General features: G+C 47.3%; 1 protein-coding gene across 1 annotated transcript in view; it reads left to right on the top strand.

Annotated features, from left to right (window-relative positions):
• LOC102447598 (substance-P receptor) overlaps positions 1-23,093 on the top strand; it is a 114,584-nt gene that overhangs the window by 41,076 nt on the left and 50,415 nt on the right. Inside the window, exon 2 of the mRNA XM_006129102.4 lies at positions 9,521-9,715. Coding sequence (XP_006129164.2) covers positions 9,521-9,715 — 195 coding nt within the window. The remainder of the gene's footprint in view (positions 1-9,520; positions 9,716-23,093) is intronic.

Raw genomic sequence — 23,093 nt, 5'->3', positions numbered from 1 at the left:
CACTGAGTACTGCTAGGTCTTCTCAACTTGAGGAGGGGCTGTCCAACCCTCTCACGAATCGAGCCTCTGGTGTCTTGAACAGGTAACAGAGACTGTCGGAATCAATGGCCACAACAAAAACTGGGAATAATGTAGAGCTTAGCTTGGCTGGCTGATGACAGAGGATCGTAACTGTCAACAGGAATTCAAAAGCATCCAAAAGGAAGCCCAATTGTTTTGGAATGGCCCCAGCAAACAGAGCTAGGAATAACAAGGTGAAAATAAGAAAATTTTGCTGTGTAGGTGGAAAATTTCCCTCCCGGTGAGATTCATTAGATGGTTCAATATTCTCCCCCAGGGTTGCCTTCGAAGCCCACTTTAGAACTAGATTTGAATTCAGGTGCCAAACGACCAACAGAGACATGAGATGGATACTTATCAGGCTCAGACTTGAGAAGCTGTGATAAGGCTTTGTGGTACCTGGGGGCAGAGGCACATAGCTAGCGAGGTGCGTCTCCCGCGTGTTTCTACATAAATCTCTCTCTCTTTTATTTAATTCAATTTAATTAATGAATTTATTTATTGCTGCTGTGGGTGGATTTTTCATGGCATCGTCCAATTTAATTTTGCGAAAGAAAACTCGACTCCTGCCAACTGAACGCCAAATGCAGCAGCTCGGAGCATTTGGGAGCGGATGGGCTGGAAGGATTTGGCTCTGACGGCCAGCTTGGGGAGTAGGGGGCCAGCACTTAGTCGGGCTGAGAGTAGACTGCATTGTGATTGCAAAAAGCCCCACATTACGGTGTAACCCCCTTCCCATGACTCCTCCTCTGCGATGTGATTCTTTACCTCGCCCGGCTTTCAAAAGATTCATTTTCATCAACACAGATTTTTGCCTTGGGATCTCAGTTCTGAGAGCTGTGGCGTGCTCTTATAGGATACTGCCTGCCCTCAATTCTCTCGCTAACATCTAGACCTCCCCAGAAGTTTTTAAGTCCCGGCTTGACACAGACCTGGCTGGGATGATTGAGTTGGGGTTGGTTCTGTTTGGGCAGGGGGCTGGACTTGTTGACTCCTGAGGCCTCTTCCAGCCCTGGGATTCTATGATCAGTGAGATTTGAGGGTGTTCCTCCCCTAACAGGTGTGCTCAGGACCTGGCCGTATCAAACCCTAAAGGGGTTCCAAGGAAGCCAGTGCTAAGCCATCCCAGATGTTGCATAGTAGCATGAGTGGGGTCAAGCTCATTTCAGTCAATCAAATGCTACAGCCCTGTGGCAACAGCAATACAGGAATAAAGTTTGAGCCATTACTGCAAATTGGCGGTGGGCGCAAAGCAAACTCCTACAGCCAGTTTGTGTGTGTGGAAGGGGGTGGGAGATATTTGCATCAGAACTTGACTTTTTACACAGATGGTGAAGAATGGCCCCTCCCTTCAGACTCCAGAGCTGGATACGCCTCCAAAGCTGGAGTGTCCAACGTCTGGATTCCAGTGTTATTGCTCGAGCCAGTCTCTGCTGTAAAAGGGCATTTTACAGGGAGTGCGTCTTGGTTCTCTCTTACAACACCTCTCCCCCTTTTGGGAAACAAATGCTGAACAAGGGAACATCTAGTCCTCATCAGAGAGGGAGGGGAGGGCTGTAGGGTAAACTCCCTGGGGCAAGAGCTGTCTTTGTTCGGTGTTTACACAAGGCACGTAGCACAGTGGAGCCCGGGCCCGTGACTAGGACTCCTAGAAGCTGGGATACAAATAATAGGGAGTAACAAATAATAGGGAGTAATAAGAATGCATCCAGATAGGACTGGGGAGTGCAAGTGAGGCATGAACACGGGCAGAATACAGAGCGGGAAACCTCGAAGCTTGAGTTATTCCACATCAGTCCCACAGGGAACAAAGCCAGAAACAAAGGAGAACAGATAAATATCACAATGGCCAGAACAATAGCAGGTAACTTTGTCCTAGGCAATACCAAAGCCTTGACTAGAAAGAACTGGATTCCTCTCCTGGCTCAACTGCTGCAATTCCACCTGAGCCACGTGGCAGCACTCCCGGGCTGTGTCTAGACTGGCAAGTTTTCCCGCAAAATCAGCTGCTTTTCCGGGGAAATTTGCCAGCTGTCTACACTGGCCGCTTGAATTTCCGTAAGAACACTGACTTCCTACTGTCTGAAATCAGTGCTTCTTGCAGAAATACTATGCTGCTCCCATTCGGGCAAAAGTCCTTTTGCGCAAAAGGGCCAGTGTAGACAGCTCAGATTTGTTTTGTGCAAAAAAGCCCCGATCTCGAAAATGGTGATTGAGGCTTTCTTGCGCAAAACCGCGTCTAGATTGGCACGGACACTTTTCCGCAAAAAGTGCTTTTGCGGAAAAGTGTCCGTGCCAATCTAGACGCTCTTTTCTGCAAATGCTTTTACTGGAAAACTTTTCCGTGAAAAGCATTTGCGGAAAATCCTGCCAGTCTAGACGTAGCCCCGGAGTAGAGAAGAATCTGGCTCAGCCGGGGATGCAGAAGTTGAGTCTCCAACCAGTAACCAAGAGACACATCCCTTTGGAAACAGTAACACATTGGGACTCGCCGGCACGGCGCCTCCTGCTGGTCACTTAGGAATTCACTCATTTCAGCCCTGGAACGCCCCCGGCCAGCCGGTGTCTCTCTGTCTGTTACCGACTCTTTGTGTTTCTACCACCTCCCATTAGGGCCCACATCCCTGCCACACCATGGCACCGTTCCCTGTGGGTACAGTGCTGCCACAGTGCCCCCACATTCTGGGGTCCCCCCCTTGGGAACCTCTCAAACTCCTTATGCCCACCTTGCCTCAGTGACCAGTCATTCTCTAGCTCCTTACCTCAGGGGCACACGGCAGTCTGAAGTGGCCCCTCAGCATTGGCCAGGGGGTAGGGACCTGCTTCCTTCTCCTGCCCTGGCTGCCTCCCTGCAGCCCAAATACCCTCAGACCTTACCTCAAGCCCTGCAGTCTGGGAGTGAGCTCTCCAGCCCGGCTGCGTTTCAGGAAGCCTCTAGTTTCCCTGGCAGCCAGGTCCCTCCTGTTCCACAACTGGAGCAAGAGAGCAGGAGCCCTCATATAGCTGGGCCCTAATTGGTTGCTCTCTGCCACAGCTACTTGCTCCTGCGAGAGCCCCAGACCTCTGCCAAGGCTGGATTTAACCCCTTTTTAGGCCATCGCAGGTAGGGTTGCCAGGCAAACCATATTGACCTGGACCGTCCGGTATTTGTGGCATGTGTCTGGTAAAAAAAACCAGAAAATACCGAACATGTAAAATGTCCGGTATTTTCTGTTTTTCTCGGAAGGAAGGTCACTTGAGACATTCCCCCCCTTGCTGCATCTGACAGGAGAGGTGGAGCGGTGAGCCTAGGGATTTAAAGGCAGAGTGCCTCTTTCTTTTTTTTTTTTTTTTTTGCTCAACAACTTTACTCCTGTTTATTTTGGCTCAAACAATTTTTTTCCTGCCATGTTCGGTATTTTTTAAAATGTATGTGGCAACCCCAATTGCGGGGCAGACACTCCGTCACAGAAACATTTCCCATCTAGGAGGAAAGGGAGAGTTTCACTTTCCTCCATTTGACATAAGATGAGAGTTGTTGGCTAACTTATTGTTTTACATTTATCAGCTTCTGCACAACTGATGAATTCCTACAGACACAGCGGCTTCTCCAGAGGCTGTTTATTAGCTAAAGAAATTCAAGGCACCTCAGGGTCCATAATATAGAAAATAGAGAGTGTGCCTATCTCTTGGTTTGTTTTGTTTTGTCTGGGAGGGTTTAAAAGCCCACACTGAGCTACAGAAATATTTACATTTGACTTGTGACAAAAGAGAGCTACTTTCTAGACCAGTGGTCTCCAACCTTTTTATGCCCAAGATCACTTTTTAAGTGTCAGAACAAGCCAAGATCTACCCCATTCTTCCCCCAAGACACCACCCCTTCCTTGAAGCCCCACCCTCTCTGTTCTCCTCTTCTCCATCATTTGCTATCCTTGGCCCTTATATACTCTCCGGGTACATCTAGACTACAGGCTTTTGTCAACAGAAGTTTTGTCGACAGATACTGACGACAAAGCTTCTGTCAACAAAGAGCATCTAGACTACATTCAGTTCTGTTGACAGAGCAAGGCGCTTTGTTGACATGACAGTGTAGACGCAAAGGACAGTGAAGACTGAAGCACAGAAATCATTTAGTTTCTCTGCAATGGCTTTATCGTCCTTGATTACTCCTTTTATAGCTCGATCATCTAGGGGACCCACAGATTTTTTTGCAGGCTTCCTGCTTCTAATGTACTTAAAAAACATTTTGTTATTTCTTTTTGAGTTTTTGGCTAGCTGTTCCTCAAAATCTTTTTTTGCTTTTCTTATTACATTTTTACACTTGATTTGACAGTGTTTATGTTCTTTTCTATTTATCTCACTAGGATTGGACTTCCACTTCTTAAAAGATACCTTTTTGTCCCTCACTGCTTCTTTTACATGGTGGTTAAGCCACAGTGACTCTCTTTTAGGTCTCTTGCTATGTTTTTTAATTTGGGGTATACATTTAAGTTGGGCCTCTATTATGGTGTCTTTAAAAAGTTTCCATGCAGCTTTCAGGGATTTGGCTCTAGTCACTGTGCCTTTTAATTTCTGTTTAACTAACCTCCTCATTTTTGTGTAATTCCCCTTTTTGAAATTAAATGCCAGGGTGTTGGACTGCTGAGGTGTTCTTCCCACCACAGGAATGTTGAATGTTATTATATTATGGTCACTATTCCCAAGCGGTCCTGTAACGGTTATATCCTGGACCTGACCCTGCACTCCACTCAGGACTAAATCGAGAATTGCCTCTCCCCTTGTGGGTTCCTGCACCAGCTGCTCCAAGAAGCAGTCATTTAAGCCATTGAGAAATTTTATCTCCACTTCTCTTCCTGAGGTGACATGTATCCAGTCAATATGGGGGTAATTAAAATCCCCCATTATTATAGAGTTCTTTATTTTGGTAGACTCTCTAATCTCCCTTAGTATTTCAATGTCAGTATCACTGTCTTGGTCAGGTGGTCAGTAATATATCCCTACTGCTAATTTCTTATTATTGGAGCATGGAATTACTATCCATAGCGATTCTATGGAACATGTTGATTCACTTAATATTTTTATTTCATTTGATTCTACGTTATCTTTCACATACAGTGCCACTCCGCCACCCACCCGGCCTGCTCTATCCTTTCTATATATTTTATATCCCGGTATGATTGTGTCCCACAGATTTTCCTCATTCCACCAGGTTTCAGTGATGCCTATTATGTCAATCTCCTCATTTAATACGAGCTACTCTAGTTCACCCATCTTATTAGTCAGACTCCTAGCATTTGTGTACAAGCACTTTAAAAATTTGCCACTGCTTATTTGTCTGCCCTTCCCTGATGCATTGGATTCCTTTGTATGCGGTTGTTTGTCTGCTCTGGCCCATGGTTTGCCCTCTCCCCTCCTCTCTTTCTGACTACAGCCTAGAGAATCTCTATCAATGGATTCTCCTCTAAGAGAAGTCTCCCTCCGATTTACGTGCATCTCCACACCAATCGGCTTTCCCCCATTTCTTAGTTTAAAAAAACTGCTCTACGAACTTTTTAATGTTTAGTGCCAGCAGTCTGGTTCCACCCTGGTTTAGGTGGAGCCCATCCTTCCTGTATAGGCTCCCCCTCTCCCAAAAGTGTCCCCAGTTCCTAATAAATCTAAACCCCTCTTCCCTACACCATCGTCTCATCCGCGCATTGAGACTCTGAAGCTCTGCCTGCCTACCTGGCCCTGCACGTGGAACTGGAAGCATTTCCGAGAATGCCACTATAGAGGTCCTGGATTTCAGTCTCTTTCCTAGCAGCCTAAATTTGGCCTCCAGGACATCTCTCCTACCCTTCCCTACGTCATTGGTACCTACATGTACCACGACCACCGGCTCCTCCCCAGCACTACACATAAGTCTGTCTAGATGCCTCGAGAGATCCGCAATCTTTGCACCAGGCAGGCAAGTGACCATACGGTTCTCCCGGTCATCACAAACCCAACTATCTATGTTTCTATTGATCGAATCACCCACTACTAACACCTGCCTCTTCCTAACTGGCATTCCCTCCCCCTCAGAGGTATCCTCAGTGCGAGAGGATACCGCAACATCCTCTGGGAGGAGGGCCCCAACTACGGGATGGTTTCCCTCTGCTCCCATTGAACGCTCTGTTCCCTTGAGATTTTCATCCTCCTTAAGACCACTGGGGCTCTCAGACTGGAGGTGGGACAGTACTACAGTGTCCTGGAAAGTCTCATCAACATAGCTCTCTACCTCCCTCAGCTCCTCCAGTTCAGCCACCCTGGCCTCCAAAGCCTGAACTCGGTCTCTGAGGGTCAGGAGCTCCTTGCAACGGGTGCACACATACGCCACCCACCCACAGGGCAGGTAATCATACATGTTACACTCAACACAATAAACAGGATAGCCCCCACTCTTCTGTCTCCATTTTTCTAATGAATAAGTTTAAGTGTAAACTGGGATTCTTTTTAAACCTCTGGAATATAGATTATTCTAAGAGTTATGTTTTAAAGAAGGTCAGAAGTCACTAGTGCCCTCTAACCTCCCTCTCCAAACTCTCCTGTTAGCTGTTCCTGGTCGCTGAGTCACAGGCTTATATAGCTCTGGTAGCCCCTCCCCCTGACTGAGGCTCAGCCAATTAACAGAGGCTTCTAGATTCCAAACCTTTTAGAAGCTCCTTCAAACAAACCAAACAGACCAAACAAACAAACAAACAGACCAAACCAAACAGACAAACACAGGCTCAGCACACTGCAAATAACTCCCCCCCACACAAACACACACTCCAGACAGCCACTTACCACAAGGGTCCCGTTTTTACTCCTCTTTTACCTGGAGAACTCCCTCTCCAAACTCTCCTGTTAGCTGTTCCTGTTCCCATTTGGTCTTATTCTAAAACAACCCTGATAATCAGCAAGGTCCTGGAACAAAAACTCTGGGGATTTGCCACCTGCTTAAGAGTATGGGTGATGATTCTAGAACATGCCCCTTCCTGAGAGAGGCCTGGCCATTCACACACACAAAGGAGGAACGGCTCTGACGGCCCCATCTTTCACATGAACACATGCTTGGCCAGCTCTGCAGACACAAATGAATGCCCTTCCTCGTGTGTGGCTAACGTACCAGACGCAGCAAGGTTGGGGCTTCACAAAAACTGAATAATGGGAGTCAGGAAAAGGAATTAACACTATGTAGGGAAAAGTGATAGAAATGTAGCCGTGTTAGTCTGGTGTAGCTGAAACAAAATACAGGACTATGTAGCACTTTAAAGACTAACAAGATGGTTTATTAGATGAGGAGCTTTCGTGGGCCAGACCCACTTCCTCAGATCAAATAGTGGAAGAAAATAGTCACAACCATATATACCAAAGAATACATATATACCAAAGGATCCTTTGGTATATATGGTTGTGACTATTTTCTTCCACTATTTGATCTGAGGAAGTGGGTCTGGCCCACGAAAGCTCATCATCTAATAAACCATCTTGTTAGTCTTTAAAGTGCTACATAGTCCTGCATTTTGTGTAGGGAAAGCTATTGCATGCAATTCTATACTCACCATGACACAAGTAGTAAGGAAAAAGGAAAACAGCCAAGTCAGCAGGACAGTAGACTATTCCCCACCCACCCCCCGCAAACTCCTTGCTCCGTGAAGCCACCAAGGAGAACGAGGTGATTATCACTTACCTAGCCTCAGAGTTGTCCGTGATGTCTGTAACTCATGCCTATGAACTGCTGCTTCTGGAAGGGCGGGGAGAGTTGCCCCCACACCTATTACCGCAGGGCGTTCCAAGAGTAAGCGTTGTCCAAGGGTTAAGGCAACAGTCTAAGACTGTACGCTCCAATCCCAGCTCTGCCCTAGAATTCCTGTGGGACCCAGCTCTGGTTTGTTAAAGGTATTTCATTACATCGCGGTCATTGATTTCAATGGGAGTTTGGTGCCAAACTGCCAAAGGGGCGAGTAAGCTGGTGCACTGGTACGAGGCTGGGGGTGGGGCTCCGCATGCTGCTGGTGTAGCAACAAAAGTCACTTGCGTCACCACCTGGGTGGTGTGGCCAGAGTGCACCTAAAGTGCCAACCCCGGTGCTCAGGCAGCCCTGGGGGACTGGGCAGCACCATGGCTGCACTCCCCACCCAGAGCCAGCCCACACCTCAATCAACATTCCCTCCATTTTTTTTCTACCCATGGGCAGAATAAATTTTGTTCTATGCACCGAGGCATGTGTAGAGGTGCACCACCAGTAGACACACGTGGTGCTGGCTGTGGACACTCTGCTAATCAGGTGGGTGGCATCTGAATTTCTTGTGGGCAGCTGCCCATGTGCTCAGCTTACAGGGAACACTATCCTCCACTCCCTGCCACGAACTCCCCTAGTCCCCTGGCCTGAACCTCCCACACTTACATTTCTCACAGGTACTGTCATCTCACTCCCCCATGCCCTGTCCTGACCCCTCTGCCCCAGGGAGTGTTGCAGTACAACAGTATCTATAAGAAATGTAAGTTACCTTAGAATCATAGAATCATAGAATAATAGGACTGGAAGGGACCTCGAGAGGTCATCGAGTACCTTCACCCCTTCTAAATACCTTTAAAATCCAGCTCCGTCTCACTATGGGATGATATCTGGGCTTCAGTTCATGATCCATACAATGGGGATAACATCTCCGATTCTCAGGGGTGTAGCGCAGGCAGAAATTAATGGGTGCTCCAATTAATTACCCCGATGGAACCCTTAAAGTACCTGCAGCCTCATCCCTTGGTCTCTCTGCTGAAATTACTCATTAGCACCAATGGGAAAGATAACGATGTGCCGGGGATGCCAGTCCACCAGCACCTGGATGAAGATCTCACTTTTTACAAGCCACCAAACAGCTGTCAGCTGGGTGCCCTGTTGGTTGTTTCACCTCTGTACCAATTCATGCCTGTTTCGCTGCTGGTGTGACATTGGTTCCTCGCTCAAAATTATGCCAAGAACTTCTGCAAATCATCCCAAACTGGCTAGAACTAGAAAGGGAAATCAAGCTCTCTGTGGGCAAGAGCCTCCCCAACGTAGTAAAAACTATTCAAGGAGACGTTCGAAATAAAAAATGTTAATTCTTAATTAACAATTAAACCACCGAGTTTATGCCGCCAAATTGCTATGAAGCAAGCCAAGATGCAGTAGTCCTGGGGCGGGTGAGTGGGGTAGATAGGGATGTCTAACATGTATGTAGCATCTCCTTTCAGCTGCTTGGTCCATACAGATGTTACTTCAGCTCCTGCAGGTCATGGGTTCAACCCCCCGTTAGTAGAAATCGTTTGGGAAATAAATGGATCTCAGCTCTTCTTGTCCTGCCAGATTCTCCTACCTTTACTTGCATAGAGAAGCTCCTTTAGTATTTTAATAGTCTCCTTGAATCAGGGCCCATGTCTTTCACTGCCCACCTTGCACTGTGACATTTTTAAAGCTCTTCTCTCTCCCTGTCTGTTGTAGGTACATGGCAATTATCCACCCACTGCAACCCAGGTTGTCAGCCACAGCCACCAAGGTGGTGGTGGGCGTTATTTGGTTCCTGGCTTTATTGCTGGCGTTCCCGCAGGGCTACTACGCGATGACAGAAAAGGTTGTCAACAGGATGGTGTGTCTGGTGGACTGGCCGGAGCACGACACCAAGGTGTACGAAAAAACGTGAGTCGTTCCTTTTCCTGCGGTGAAAAGCCAGGCAGGAAGGGAGGGGGAGGGGGAAAGGCGACACAGACAGGAGGCATCCCAGAGAGGGGTAACAATGATGTGAAATGTACAGCTGCAGAAAGATGGGCACGGGTCCAAGCTCCCAGCAACCACGGGCGGGATACGCCCATCTGATTTCAAGGCACGTCGCCTGCTGCACGCTGTCTGAGGGGGTCGGAATCCTCCCACAAACATTCCCACTATTATCTTCCATAATGAAAATGGCATCCAGCCCCTACGTTTGCTGAGCCCTGAAGCAAGATTGAGCCCCGTGGCAATATTTTAACCCTCATACACTGTCGCTCTTCCTTCACGTGAGACTCCCAGAGTGCTTAAAGGAGGTTATCGTCATCCACTGAGGATGGAAGGGACTTGCCCTGGCAACAGAACAGTGGAGCCTTGAACAAAATTCAGGGCTCTTAACTCTGTGTCTAGTGCCTTTGCCGCTGCAGCATCCAGCCTCTGGGCTAACAAAAGCCTCCAATTCCATGTACAACCCAGCATGGAAGTGTACAAGTAGCCTGGCAAAGCTCCGGCCATGCCCTGTGGGCCCTGCTCTTGTAGGCAGCTATGATATGCCTCAGAGGCTCGCTGTGACCCCTCCCTCTTATCGCTTCTGGAGGCCAGAGTCCCAACTCACTGAGCCATTCCCATCACTGGCAAAGTGAAAGGAGCAGGGGAAACCCTTCTGTAATCCCGGCCTCCCTTTCCAGGAACAGACTCTTTAGTGGTGTGGGGAGGGTTGGGGGGAACCCAGGCCCACCCACTACTCCAGGTTCCAGTCCAGGGAGCCTAGGTAGTGACAAATGATGATGTTTTTCCCTCTATCCCCAATATAGCAGCCTTTTCCCTGGGCCACTTCCCCAAACACTCTCCTAGTACTCCCTCCGACTGAATGAATCTTTCCTGCTTCAGCTCACTGTTTCTGGTCTCATCAGCACACTTCCTCCTCTCAGTCCTTCACTCTTCTCCTTCCCCCTCCCTTACCTGAGGGGCAACCTTTTAAAGTAGCACCAGCAGGCCTGAAATTGGCTGCAGGTGCCTGATTAGCCTGCTGCTTCTGGAAAGCTCTTAATTAGCCTCGGGCGCTTACCTGCCTTGATTACGTGGCAGCAGTCTCTGGCAGTTTATTTTGGGAACAGAAAAGCGTCCCCCCACTTCCCAGCATGTCTACCCTCCACCAAACAATTGTAGTCGGCTGCCCTGGGTCTGTCAAAGTAATTATTCATTTTTCTTTTTTAGTTCTAGAAAGGATGTAGCTAAACCCTAAGAAATCCCATGGTACCACATCCATTGTATGTTTAGTTTACACAACACTAGATTTATTGTCTCTTTCAGACCAGGTACATACGCTTAAGGTCAAGAAATGTTAAATATTCTCTCTCAGCGGAATAGGACAGAGGGAAATGATATCAATATGGAACAATAGGTTGTTTTCTCTGAAGCCTCCCATACAAGTATTGACCAAGCTTGACCTCCAAGAAAGTCATATTGGCTGATCAAGACGAAGATGTGCTTGCTGGTAATGTTTTTTATCCCTGCTGAACTAATTGGGTCTCATTTATCCATATTCTATTTCTAGCAGAGCGACACCAAGAAAAAATTTGACTCGCTGCACCAATCTTAGGGGTACAAAATAGTTGTTTCAAAATGAGAAATCAAAACGTTCCATTCAGCTGAGATAAAAATAGTCTATACACTGCATTTATATTTTTCTCTATATAAATTTTTCTTAGGAATAGAATACTTAGGCAGAATATTTAGACAAAGCAACATTTTCCAGTGGAAAAATTCTGTTGGAAAATTTTTGATGCATTTTCAACAGTTTAAATTCTGTGATCAGCTTGGGGGGAACAAACAACTAATTGGTGATAAAAACTAAAATGAACAAAACCAGCACAGATTATTGATGTCCAGGATTATGCTATTCAGCACAACTAAGGTTCTCATTGGTTGCATTTGTGAATTAAAGAACTATTTGGCATAAGGGCCCTAGGTAACTAAATCTTATTGCGTGTCATCTCAGAATTTATGGATGTATACATTAAATTGGATATGATACTGTCAATCAAAATGCTACACCGAGCTGCTGCTGCGCCCGGCAGCTTTATCTTTTCTAACGCTAGTCCATGATGGAAATTTCATTGAAGGGATGATAGGACATGATATTCTGTCTCTGCCGATGAATTCCTCATTGCTCTTATTTATGCTTGCAGTTTAATACATTTTCGTTTTGTATGGAACCTTTCATATGAGCTGTGTCTTAAAATGCTTTATAGAGCGAGTGCAATTCCAGGATGCACTCTATGAGAAAGACGCTGACAAAATAGGGGAAATTCAGGGGCAAGTAACTCAATAATTAAGGGTCTGGATTTAAGAAAGAGAGATGAAAAGATGTTGGTATGGCTATCTTGGCTAAGCAACGAGTTTGGTATGGATATCGTAAGAATAGAAGAACCTAAGGACGGATGTACTGGGTCAGACCAAAGGTGCATCTAGCCCAGCATCCTGTCTTCTGACAGTGTCCAATGCAAGATACCTCAGAGGGAGTGAACAGAACAGGGAACCATCTAGTGATCCCTCCCCTGTCACCCATTTCCATCCTCTGACAAACAGAGGCAAGGGATACCATTCCTAGTCATCCTGACTAATAAGTTTTGATGAATTTATTTAGCTCTTTTTTGAACACTCTTAAAGTTCTGGTCTTCACAACATCCTCTGGCAAGGAGTTCCACAGGTTGACTGGCTTGGCTAAGCAATGACTGAAAGGTGAGTGAGAACCGTCTGCAAGTAAATATTGAGGAGGTAGAAGAATTGGCTAGGGTGAGCTCCGGGAAGAAAGCTAGGAGCAATAGCTCAAAGTTAGGAAAAGGAAATATTTTGTTGTCATGAGGAATATGGGACTGTGGAAAAGCCCCAGAAAGAAGGCCAGGCAAGTTTTAGCAACCACACAGTGCTGTACAGAACAGCTCTGCCTTGTCTGGGAGAGAGAGAATGGCTGATTGAAAAGGTCCTTTCCAGCTCTTATGACCAAGATTATGCGATAACACCTGCCATTTTCTCAATATACTTGACCCTCTCTTACTCTATAAGGGTATGTCTACACTACAACGTTAATTCGAACTAACTTAGTTCGAATTAGTTAATTCGAACTAAGCTAATTCGAACTAACGGATCCAGACTAAAAAACTAGTTCGAATTAACGTTTTGCTAATTCGAACTAGCATGTCCACATTAAGTGGACCCTGAACCGGGCTTAAGGATGGCCGGAAGCAGTGCCGGCAGGGCATCAGAGGAGGACTTACAGCGTGGAGATGCTGTCTCAGGCTAGCCGAGGACTGTGCTTAAAGGGTCCCGACCCCCACCCCGGACAGACAGTTCTCAGGGGTGCCCCTCTTGCAAAGCAGTCCTGGCTTGGAGTGCCCACACTGGGCACATCACAGCTCTCGTCCATCAGCCCGGCTGCACTTGCCGCAGGCTTCCATCTGGGGAGAGCGGGCAATTGGGGGGCTGCAGGAGAGCTTCCACCCCCAGAAGCCCACAGAGCCAGCCCAGTCCTCCCCATCGGGAGCTCATGCCCCATTCCTCCCTCACCTCCTTCCACTTACCCTTCCCTCGCCCCTCTTCTTGATGTACAAAATAAAGATAACGTGTCTTCCAAAATGGAAGCTGTCTTTATTGAACAAAACTGGGGGAGACTGGGAAAAGGAGGTGGGAGAGGGGAAGAGAGAGGCTGCGAGAGGGGAGGGCAACTAAAATGATCAGGGGTTGGGAACAGGTCCCATATGAAGAGAGGCTAAAGAGACTGGGACTTTTCAGCTTAGAAAAGAGGAGACGGAGGGGGGACAGGATAGAGGTCTCTAAAAGCAGGAGTTGGGTGGAGACGGTGCATACAGAAAAGTTCTTCATTAGTTCCCATAAAGAAGGACTAAAGGACACCAAAGGAAAGGAATGGGTAGCAGGCTTCAAACTAGTAACAGAAAGTTGTTCTTCACAAAGCAAAGAGTCAACCTGTGGAACTCCTTGCTGCAGGAGGCTGTGAAGGCTAGAACTGGAACAGAGTTTAAAGGGAAGTGAGATCAAGTCATGGAGGTTGGGTCCATGGAGTGGTATTAGCCAGGGGGTAGGAGTGGTGTCCTTGCCCAAGGTTTGTGGAAGGCTGGAGAGGGATGGCACGAGACAAATGGCTTGTCACTGTCTTCGGTCCATCCCCTCCAGGGTCCCTAGGGTTGGGCGCTGTCAGCAGACAGGCTACTGGACTACATGGACCTTTGGTCTGACCCAGGACGGCCATTGTAAGCTCAGGGCTCAGGGTCGGGGGTCTCAGTGGACCACCTTGATTCTCTTGCACACCTGCTCCTGGGTGGCCAGGCTGGCAGCTCTCCTGCCCAAGCCGGCCACTTTCCTGTGCCTAGTGCGGAGATCGTGGACGAGGTCCACGATGTCCGCACTAGCCCAGGCGGGTGCCCGCCTCTTGCGGTCCTGGGCAAGCTCCCGGGAGCCGCCAGCCTGGTCCCGGGAAGGGGGAGAGGGCTGGGGGGCATCGGGTGGGTGGCTCGATCCGTGCTAGGTGCAGGGTCTGCTGGCTGGGTGCTGGCAGGCTTGCACCTGGCATGGGCACCGTAGCCAGCCCGTGCCCCTTTAAGGGGTCCGGGGCCGGGAGGGGGGCAGACGAGTTTCCCTGGTGTTGGCCAGAGTGGCCACCAGGGAAACCTGGGGAGGGCTAGCCTCCCACTAGTTCGAATTAAGGGGCTACACACCCCTTAATTCGAACTAGCTAGTTCGAACTAGGCTTAATCCTCGTGGAATGAGGATTACCTAGTTTCATAGAATCATAGAATAATAGGACTGGAAGGGACCTCGAGAGGTCATCGAGTCCAGCCCCCCGCCCTCAAGGCAGGATCAAGCTCCGTCTACACCATCCCTGACAGATGTCTATCTAACCTGTTCTTAAATATCTCCAGAGAGGGAGATTCCACCACCTCCCTTGGCAATTTATTCCAATATTTGACCACCCTGACAGTTAGGAATTTTTTCCTAATGTCCAATCTAAACCTCCCCTGCTGCACTTTAAGCCCATTACTCCTTGTCCTGTCCTCAGAAACCAAGAGGAACAAATTTTCGCCTTCCTCCTTGTGACACCCTTTTAGATATTTGAAAACCGCTATCATGTCCCCCCTTAATTTTCTTTTTTCCAAACTAAACAAGCCCAGTTCATGAAGCCTGGCTTCATAGGTCATGTTCTCTAAACCTTTAATCATTCTTGTCGCTCTTCTCTGTACCCTTTCCAATTTCTCCACATCTTTCTTGAAATGTGGCGCCCAGAACTGGACACAGTACTCCAGCTGAGGCCTAACTAGTGCAGAGTAGAGCGGCAGAATGACTTCACGAGTTTTGCTTACAACACACCTGTTGATACAACCTAGAATCATATTTGCTTTTTTTGCAACAGCATCACACTGTTGACTCATATTCAACTTGTGGTCCACTATGACCCCTAGATCCCTTTCCGCCATGCTCCTTCCTAGACAGTCGCTTCCCATCTTGTATGTATGGAACTGATTGTTCCTTCCTAAGTGGAGCGCTTTGCATTTCTCTTTATTAAACTTCATCCTGTTTACCTCTGACCATTTCTCTAACTTGCTAAGGTCATTTTGAAATAAGTCCCTATCCTCCAAAGAAGTTGCAACCCCACCCAGTTTGGTATCATCTGCAAACTTAATAAGCGTACTCTCTATCCCAATATCTACATCATTGATGAAGATATTGAACAGTACGGGTCCCAAAACAGACCCTTGAGGAACTCCACTTGTTATCCCTTTCCAGCAGGATTTAGAACCATTAACTACAACTCTCTGACTACGGTTATCCAGCCAATTATGCACCCACCCTATCGTGGCCCTATCGAAGTTATATTTGCCTAGTTTATCAATAAGAATATCATGCGAGACCGTATCAAATGCCTTACTAAAGTCTAGGTATATGACATCCACCGCTTCTCCCTTATCCACAAGGCTCGTTATCTTATCAAAGAAAGCTATCAGATTAGTTTGGCATGACTTGTTCTTCACAAACCCATGCTGGCTATTCCCTATCACTTTATTACCTTCCAAGTGTTTGCATATGATTTCCTTAATTACCTGCTCCATTATCTTCCCTGGGACAGACGTTAAACTGACCGGTCTGTAGTTTCCTGGGTTGTTCTTATTCCCCTTTTTATAGATGGGCACAATATTTGCCCTTTTCCAGTCTTCTGGAATCTCCCCTGTCTGCCATGATTTTTCAAAGATCATAGCTAAAGGCTCAGATACCTCCTCTATCAGCTCCTTGAGTATCCTGGGATGCATTTCATCAGGACCTGGTGACTTGCTGACATCTAACTTTCCTAAGTGATTTTTAACTTGTTCTTTGTGTATCCTATCTTCTAAACTTACCCTCTCCCTGCTTGTATTCACTACGTTAGGCACACCTCCAGACTTCTCGGTGAAGACCGAAACAAAGAAGTCATTGAGCATCTCCGCCATTTCCAGGTTTCCTGTTACTGCTTCTCCCTCCTCACTAAGCAGTGGGCCTACCCTGTCCTTGGTCTTCCTCTTGCTTTTAATGTATTTATAAAAGGTCTTCTTGTTTCCCTTTATGCCTGTAGCTAGTTTGATCTCATTTTGTGCCTTTGCCTTTCTAATCTTGCCCCTGCATTCCCGTATTGCTTGCCTATATTCATCCTTTGTTAGTTGTCCTAGTTTCCATTTTTTATATGACTCCTTTTTTATTTTGAGATCGTGCAAGATCTCCTTGTTAAGCCAAGCTGGTCTTTTGCCATATTTTCTATCTTTCCTACACAGCGGAATTGTTTGCTTTTGGGCCCTTAACAACGTCCCTTTGAAATACTTCCAACTCTCCTCAGTTGTTTTTCCCTTCAGTCTTGCTTCCCATGGGACCTTACCTACAAGTTCTCTGAGCTTATCAAAATCTGCCTTCCTGAAATCCATAACCTCAATTGTGCTGGTCTCCCTTCTACCTTTCCTTAAGATCATGAACTCTATTATTTCGTGATCACTGTCCCCTATACTGTCTTCCACTTTCAAGTTCTCAACTAGTTCCTCCCTATTTGTTAAAACCAAATCCAGAACAGCTTCTCCTCTGGTAGCTTTTTCAACCTTCTGAAACAGAAAGTTGTCTCCAATGCAGTCCAGAAACTTATTGGATAGCCTGTGCCTCGCTGTGTTAGTTTCCCAACATATGTCTGGATAGTTGAAGTCCCCCATCACCACCAAATCTTGGGCTTTGGATAGTTTTGTTAATTGTTTAAAAAAGGCCTCATCCACCTCTTCCACCTGGCTAGGTGGCCTGTAGTAGACTCCTAGCATGATATCACCCTCGTTTTTTACCCCTTTTCGCTTAACCCAGATACTCTCTACACAGCTATCTCCTACGTTCATCTCCACTTCAGTCCAAGTGTGTACATTTTTAATATACAAGGCAACCCCTCCTCCCTTTTTTCCCTGTCTGTCCTTCCTGAGCAAGCCGTACCCTTCCATACCAATATTCCAATCATGCGTCCCATCCCACCAGGTTTCTGTAATACCAATGATATCATAGTTGTATTTATTGGTTAGCAATTCCAGTTCTTCCTGCTTATTACCCATACTTCTCGCATTTGTATATAAGCGCTCCGTTAGTTCAAATTAAATTCGAACTAACGGAGCGGTAGTGTAGCGCCTATGAAAGTTAGTTCGAACTAACGTCCGTTAGTTCGAACTAACTTTGTAGTGTAGACATACCCTCAGTTATGCTCCCTTGGCTTGTATGGGCTCCTCAAGAGTGCTATGACAGCATTATGACATTGCCATGCGGGGTTCAGGGACCTGCTGAACTGAAGCTCACAGAAGGCTCTGGGACAGGCATGCTTTGCTTATCAAACTAAAGTTGGTGGGGAAAGCCAATAGATTTATATTAGAAACACTGAAAAACCTTTTCAATAACAAATGAGCTCCCTCCAAAGGGTATTTTAACCATCTTGTAAAATGTTACAGCAGGATAGGGTTCTCTTTTAAATTCTTCAGCACGGATAAGAGAAAGGAGTTGGCTCCCTATGTAAACTTCTGTAGGAATTTTCCACAAGGCATGAACAATCTATTTCTAAACCATCAACCCAGCCCTAAGCAGTAGAAATCAGCCCTTTAAACTTCCATGGCCCCATCCGTGGGGCCAGTCTTGCAGAAGGCCAGAAAGGACCTTTAAGGTCATCTAGTCATACGGGCCAGAGAACTTCCTCAAACTAATTCCTAAAGCAGAGCTTGTAGGGAAACATCCAATTTTAATTTAAAATTTGCCAGTGGTAGATGGCCCTTGGTAAATTGTTCCAATGGTTAATTACTCTAGCTGTTAACAATTTACACCTTATTTCCAGTATGAATTTGTCTAGCTTCAACCTCTAACCATTGGATTGTGTTAGTTCTTTCTCTGGTAGATTGAAGAACCCATTATTAAATACTTATTCCACACATGGACACTAAGGCTATGTCTACACAGCAGTGTTATTTCGGAATAATGTGATTCTGAAATAACATAGTGTGTGTCTGCACTACAAGCCTTTATTTAGAAATAATGTCGAGCTGGAGGACTTCTTACTCCAACTCCTGTAACCCTCATTTCATGAGGAATAACGGAAGTTGAAGGAAGACTGGGTTACCTAGGGATGTGGTGGAATCTCCGTCCCTGGAGGCTTTTAGGTCTCGGCTTGACAGGGCCCTGGCTGGGTTGATTTAGTTGGGATTGGTCCTGCCTTGGGCAAGGGGCTGGACTTCATGGCCTCCTGAGGTCTCTTCCAACTCTATGATTCTATAATTCTAAGAGGGTTGCCAGATGTCCAGTTTTCACCCGGACAGTCCAGTATTTGCGGGCTCCATTCAGCAAAAAAACCCAGGAAATTCCGGACATGTGCAATGTCCCGTATTTCCTGTTTCCTTATGACAGAAGCCTGGTGGGGACAATTTTCCCCTGCCGCATCTGGCGGGGGCAGTGAATGAGGAGCGCAGCAGAGTCTAGCAAAGGGGGGGTAGGACCGGGCAGTTGCGGGTGCCACGCTAGGGGGGTGCCGGGCTGGGGTGGGAATGGAGCACACGCTGCTTTGGCCCACGTGACCAGCAAAGACCAGGATCTGGGCATGTGATGCCTCCCTCTCTCTACAGTGCGAGCTGAGGCAGCCAGGCTGGGCGGCAGGAGCAGCCACTTTAAAAGTCAGATTGGAGCGGGGGCTCCTGACGCTAGGGATGCCTGCCTCAGGGGGAGGGGGAAGTGCATTGGGATGGGGGGGCAGTAGGGAGCCTGGGTCTGAGGCAGGGTGAATGCATTGGGATGGGGAGACTGGGGGGCCTGGCTCAGGGGCATTGGTGGTTAGTGTGTGGTCCCAAACTGGAGGGAGTGGGGCAACTTTTGCTTAACAACTTTGCTCTCCCCCCTTTCTTTTCTTCAAACAGAATTTTTCCCCGGTGCTTTTTTGGGGGGGAGGGTGCAGGGGGGGGAGATTGTTCAGTACTTTTTGTTAAACCCTCTGGCAACCCTAGATTCTAAGAGTGTTCTTCCTTTGACTTCCTACTGTGTAGAACAGCGCCAAAAGCCGAATTAAGCTATTTCTAATTCAGCTACACAATTGACATAGCTGAAGTTGCGTAGCTTACTTCGACTTTAGCCCTGCTGTGTAGACCCTAATTAGGGCATGTCTACACTACGGAGAAGGTTGACCCTCCGTAGGTCAATCTAGCGTTTGATTTAGCAGGTCTAATGTAGACCCTTAAATCAAATGCTGAGGACAACCCCTGCCAGCGTCATTCTGCAAGGAGTAAGGGAAGCCAGTGGGAGTGTGTGCTCCCATTGGCCTCCCGCAGTGTAGACGCCGCAGCAGCTCAGCTTAAGGTAAGCCGACTTCAGCAACACATTTTGCCTAGCTGGATTGTGTACTTTAGCCAACCTGCCTAGTCTAGTAGGGTATGTCTACACTAGCCCCCTAGTTCGAACTAGGGAGGCTAATGTAGGCATTCGAAGTTGCAAATGAAGCCCGGGATTTAAATATCTTGGGCTTCATTTGCATCTTCCCGGGCGCCGCCATTTTTAAATGTCCCTTAGTCCGAACTCCGCGCCCGCGGCTACACGTGGCACGGAGTAGGTAGTTCAAATTCGGATCTCTAATTCGCACTACCATTACTCCTCGTGGAACGAGGTGTACGGTAGTTTGAATTAGAGATCCGAATTTGAGCTACCTACTCCGTGCCACGTGTAGCCGCGGGCACGGAGTTCGGACTAAGGGACATTTAAAAATGGCGGCGCCCGGGAAGATGCAAATGAAGCCCAAGATATTTAAATCCCGGGCTTCATTTGCAACTTCGAATGCCTACATTAGCCTCCCTAGTTCGAACTAGGGGGCTAGTGTAGACATACCCATATAGACCAGGCCTACTAGACTAATCAGGTCACCCCTTTACCTTCTTTTTGTTGAGCCAAATAGATTGAGCTGTTTGAGTCTATCACTATAAGGGAAGTTTTCTGTGTTTTGTTTAAACATTCTCCTCGATCCTTTCCAATTTATCAACTTCCGTGAATTGTAGACTCCAGAACTGGACACAGTATTCTAGCAGCTGCCGCACCAGTGCCAAATAAGGAGGTAAAATAACTATTTTGTTTCTACAGGGGATTCTCGGGTTCATGGCGCCTGTATAACGCTGTGAGCTCTAGAATACTTTAACTTTAACTCCTTTAACTTTCACCAAAGCCACGTGTGAATGAGTAAATGTAACCATCCCAGACTCATGCCTGTGAAACCTTTAACATCAACTTACCCAGGGTGTGTGTGTGAGAGAGAAAAACTGAGCTAGGCTGGTGGATGAATGATCTAGCAGGAGATTTTCTAGCATTAATTTATTTTCCTCTCACTGAGGTTCCTTCTCATTATTTCTAGCATTTCAAAAGGTTCCGGTTGACCCTACCAGTTTGACAGTGCTATAGCCTTCTTTGCTTTGCCTTTTGATGTCAGGGAGGCTGGCTGTTTCACTTCCCTTTGGTAGAAGCTTACGCATGGTGTGAGTAAAATGTTGTGAGTTCAAAAAGCCATTAGCGATCTAAAACCCTGTTGAATGATCCGTTCGGGTGCAGGTTGCAAATCTCATTATCATACTGCTTGATGGGCTGAGGCCAAAGCAAATATTTCTCTATGAGCCATTTAAAGAGTATCAAAACCCAGCGCAAGACTCCAAATCAGAGACAGGGAACAGCCCAGAATGCATAGTAGAGATGATCTAGTTCATTACGGTGACTGGGAAATGTCAAAACGTTGGGTGGCTCATTACAGTACTGAGTATTATTTATTACTAGCAGATATACCTGCCGTTGCTCTGGGTCTTAACTCAATTCATGGTTGGTTTGGGGAAAATAAAATGAAAATGTCCAGACTTCATTTCAATCATTGCTCTGGGGTGGGGCTGGAGATGAGGGGTTCAGGGTGCAGGCTGCCCTGGGGAGAGAGGACAGCCCCAGCCCTCTCTCACCACAGCACCTTGGGGCCAGGTGAGAAGCGCCTCTCCATGCCCTTTGCAGCACCAGCAGGCACAGCCCGGGGAGAGGTGCATGTCTCTCGGCTAGCTAGGTCCATGTTCCTCTGCCCCCTTCTCTCCCCAGCCAGAGTGAGGAATGCAGCAAATTGTGCACTTTCCCCTCACTCCCTGATGAAGGGGAGCAGCCAGCAATGTCCCCATACAAATCAGGGGGGAAGTTCAGCCCCCTAGCAACTGTACCTGGAGGTATGTCTACACTACCCCGCTAGTTCGAACTAGCGGGGTAATGTAGGCGTACCGCACTTGCAAATGAAGCCCGGGATTTGAATTTCCCGGGCTTCATTTGCATAAGCGGGGCGCCGCCATTTTTAAAACCCCGCTGGTTCGAACCCCGTGCAGCGCGGCTACACGGGGCTCGAACTAGGTAGTTCGGACTAGGGTGCTTATTCCGAACTACCGGTACACCTCATTTCACGAGGAGTAACGGTAGTTCGGAATAGGAACCTAGTCCGAACTACCTAGTTCGAGCCCCGTGTAGCCGCGCTGCACGGGGTTCGAAGCAGCGGGGATTTAAAAATGGCGGCTCCCCGCTTATGCAAATGAAGCCCGGGAAATTCAAATCCCGGGCTTCATTTGCAAGTGCGGTATGCTTACATTACCCTCCTAGTTCGAACTAGGAGGGTAGTGTAGACATACCCTGGGGGTGGGAGACTAGGAGTAGAGGTAGCCCCCTCTCCCCCCTAACCAGTTTTACCTGCCTGGTTATTCTGTCTCTTTTCTGTATGGTTTTATGAGAAGCAATCCCATTCCAGGCACCTCCCATTTTTCTGGCACAACCAAACCCTTGTCTTACTTTACGTTATGAGAGGAAGCTGTATACCAAATTTGATGCTCCTAGCTCTTAGGCTATGTCTACACTAGCGGCTTCTTGTGCAAGAACATCTTGCGCAAGGGTTCTTGTGCAAGAAGTCTTGTGCAAGAACACGTCCACACTGCCATGTGCCAGCTGTGCTTTTGCACAAGAGCATCCATGGCAGTGTGGACACTCTCTTGCACAATAAAGCTCTAATGGCCATTTTAGACATAGGGCTTTCTTGCACAAGAAACCCCGGCCGAGCGTCCACACTGCCCTCTTGCACAAGAGGGCTTACACCTGTTAAAAAAGAGCGTAGCTCTTGCGCAAGAAGCCCTCTCTTACCACGCCGTACTGTAAATTTCCTTGTGCAAGAGCGGGCAGGCCGGGTGGACGCTCTGAGGATTCTTGCGCAAGAACTACCATACTTGCGCAAGAAGTCGCGAGTGTAGACATAGCCTTACTGTTTAGAGGAGGAGTTCATGAACAAACAGATGAACAGGCAAACTTTTTGAAATAAATAATAGATTAGTAGTATGTACTAGGGTCCCGACTTAGGCCCTTTATGCTAGGCACTGTGGAAATACACAGTGAGACAGTCACTGCCGAGAAAGCTTGTAGTCTAAACGGAAGGAAGCAAAGGGATTTGCCCAAGGTCACCAGACAGGTCTGTAGCAGAACTGGGACTAGATCCAGATCTCCTGACCTCAAGTCCAGTGCCCTAGCCACCTGACAATATTGTGACGTGAGTTTGCTGACTGAATACTTTGAGAAGCGCCCCATGAGGCACGTTAATCTCTTGATGCGCTGTATGAACTAACGTATCTATAGATTGCATTACACATGCAACTCCTTACACATCAGGATCTCTGATTCCTGACGGTAAGGAGTTTGAGGAAAGCCATGAAGCCGCTGGCTGGATTGTCTCAGATGGCTG

This window comes from Pelodiscus sinensis, chromosome 28, assembly GCF_049634645.1.
Source record: "Pelodiscus sinensis isolate JC-2024 chromosome 28, ASM4963464v1, whole genome shotgun sequence".
Lineage (NCBI taxonomy): Eukaryota > Metazoa > Chordata > Testudines > Trionychidae > Pelodiscus > Pelodiscus sinensis.
This window is presented reverse-complemented; position numbering and strand designations above follow the sequence as displayed.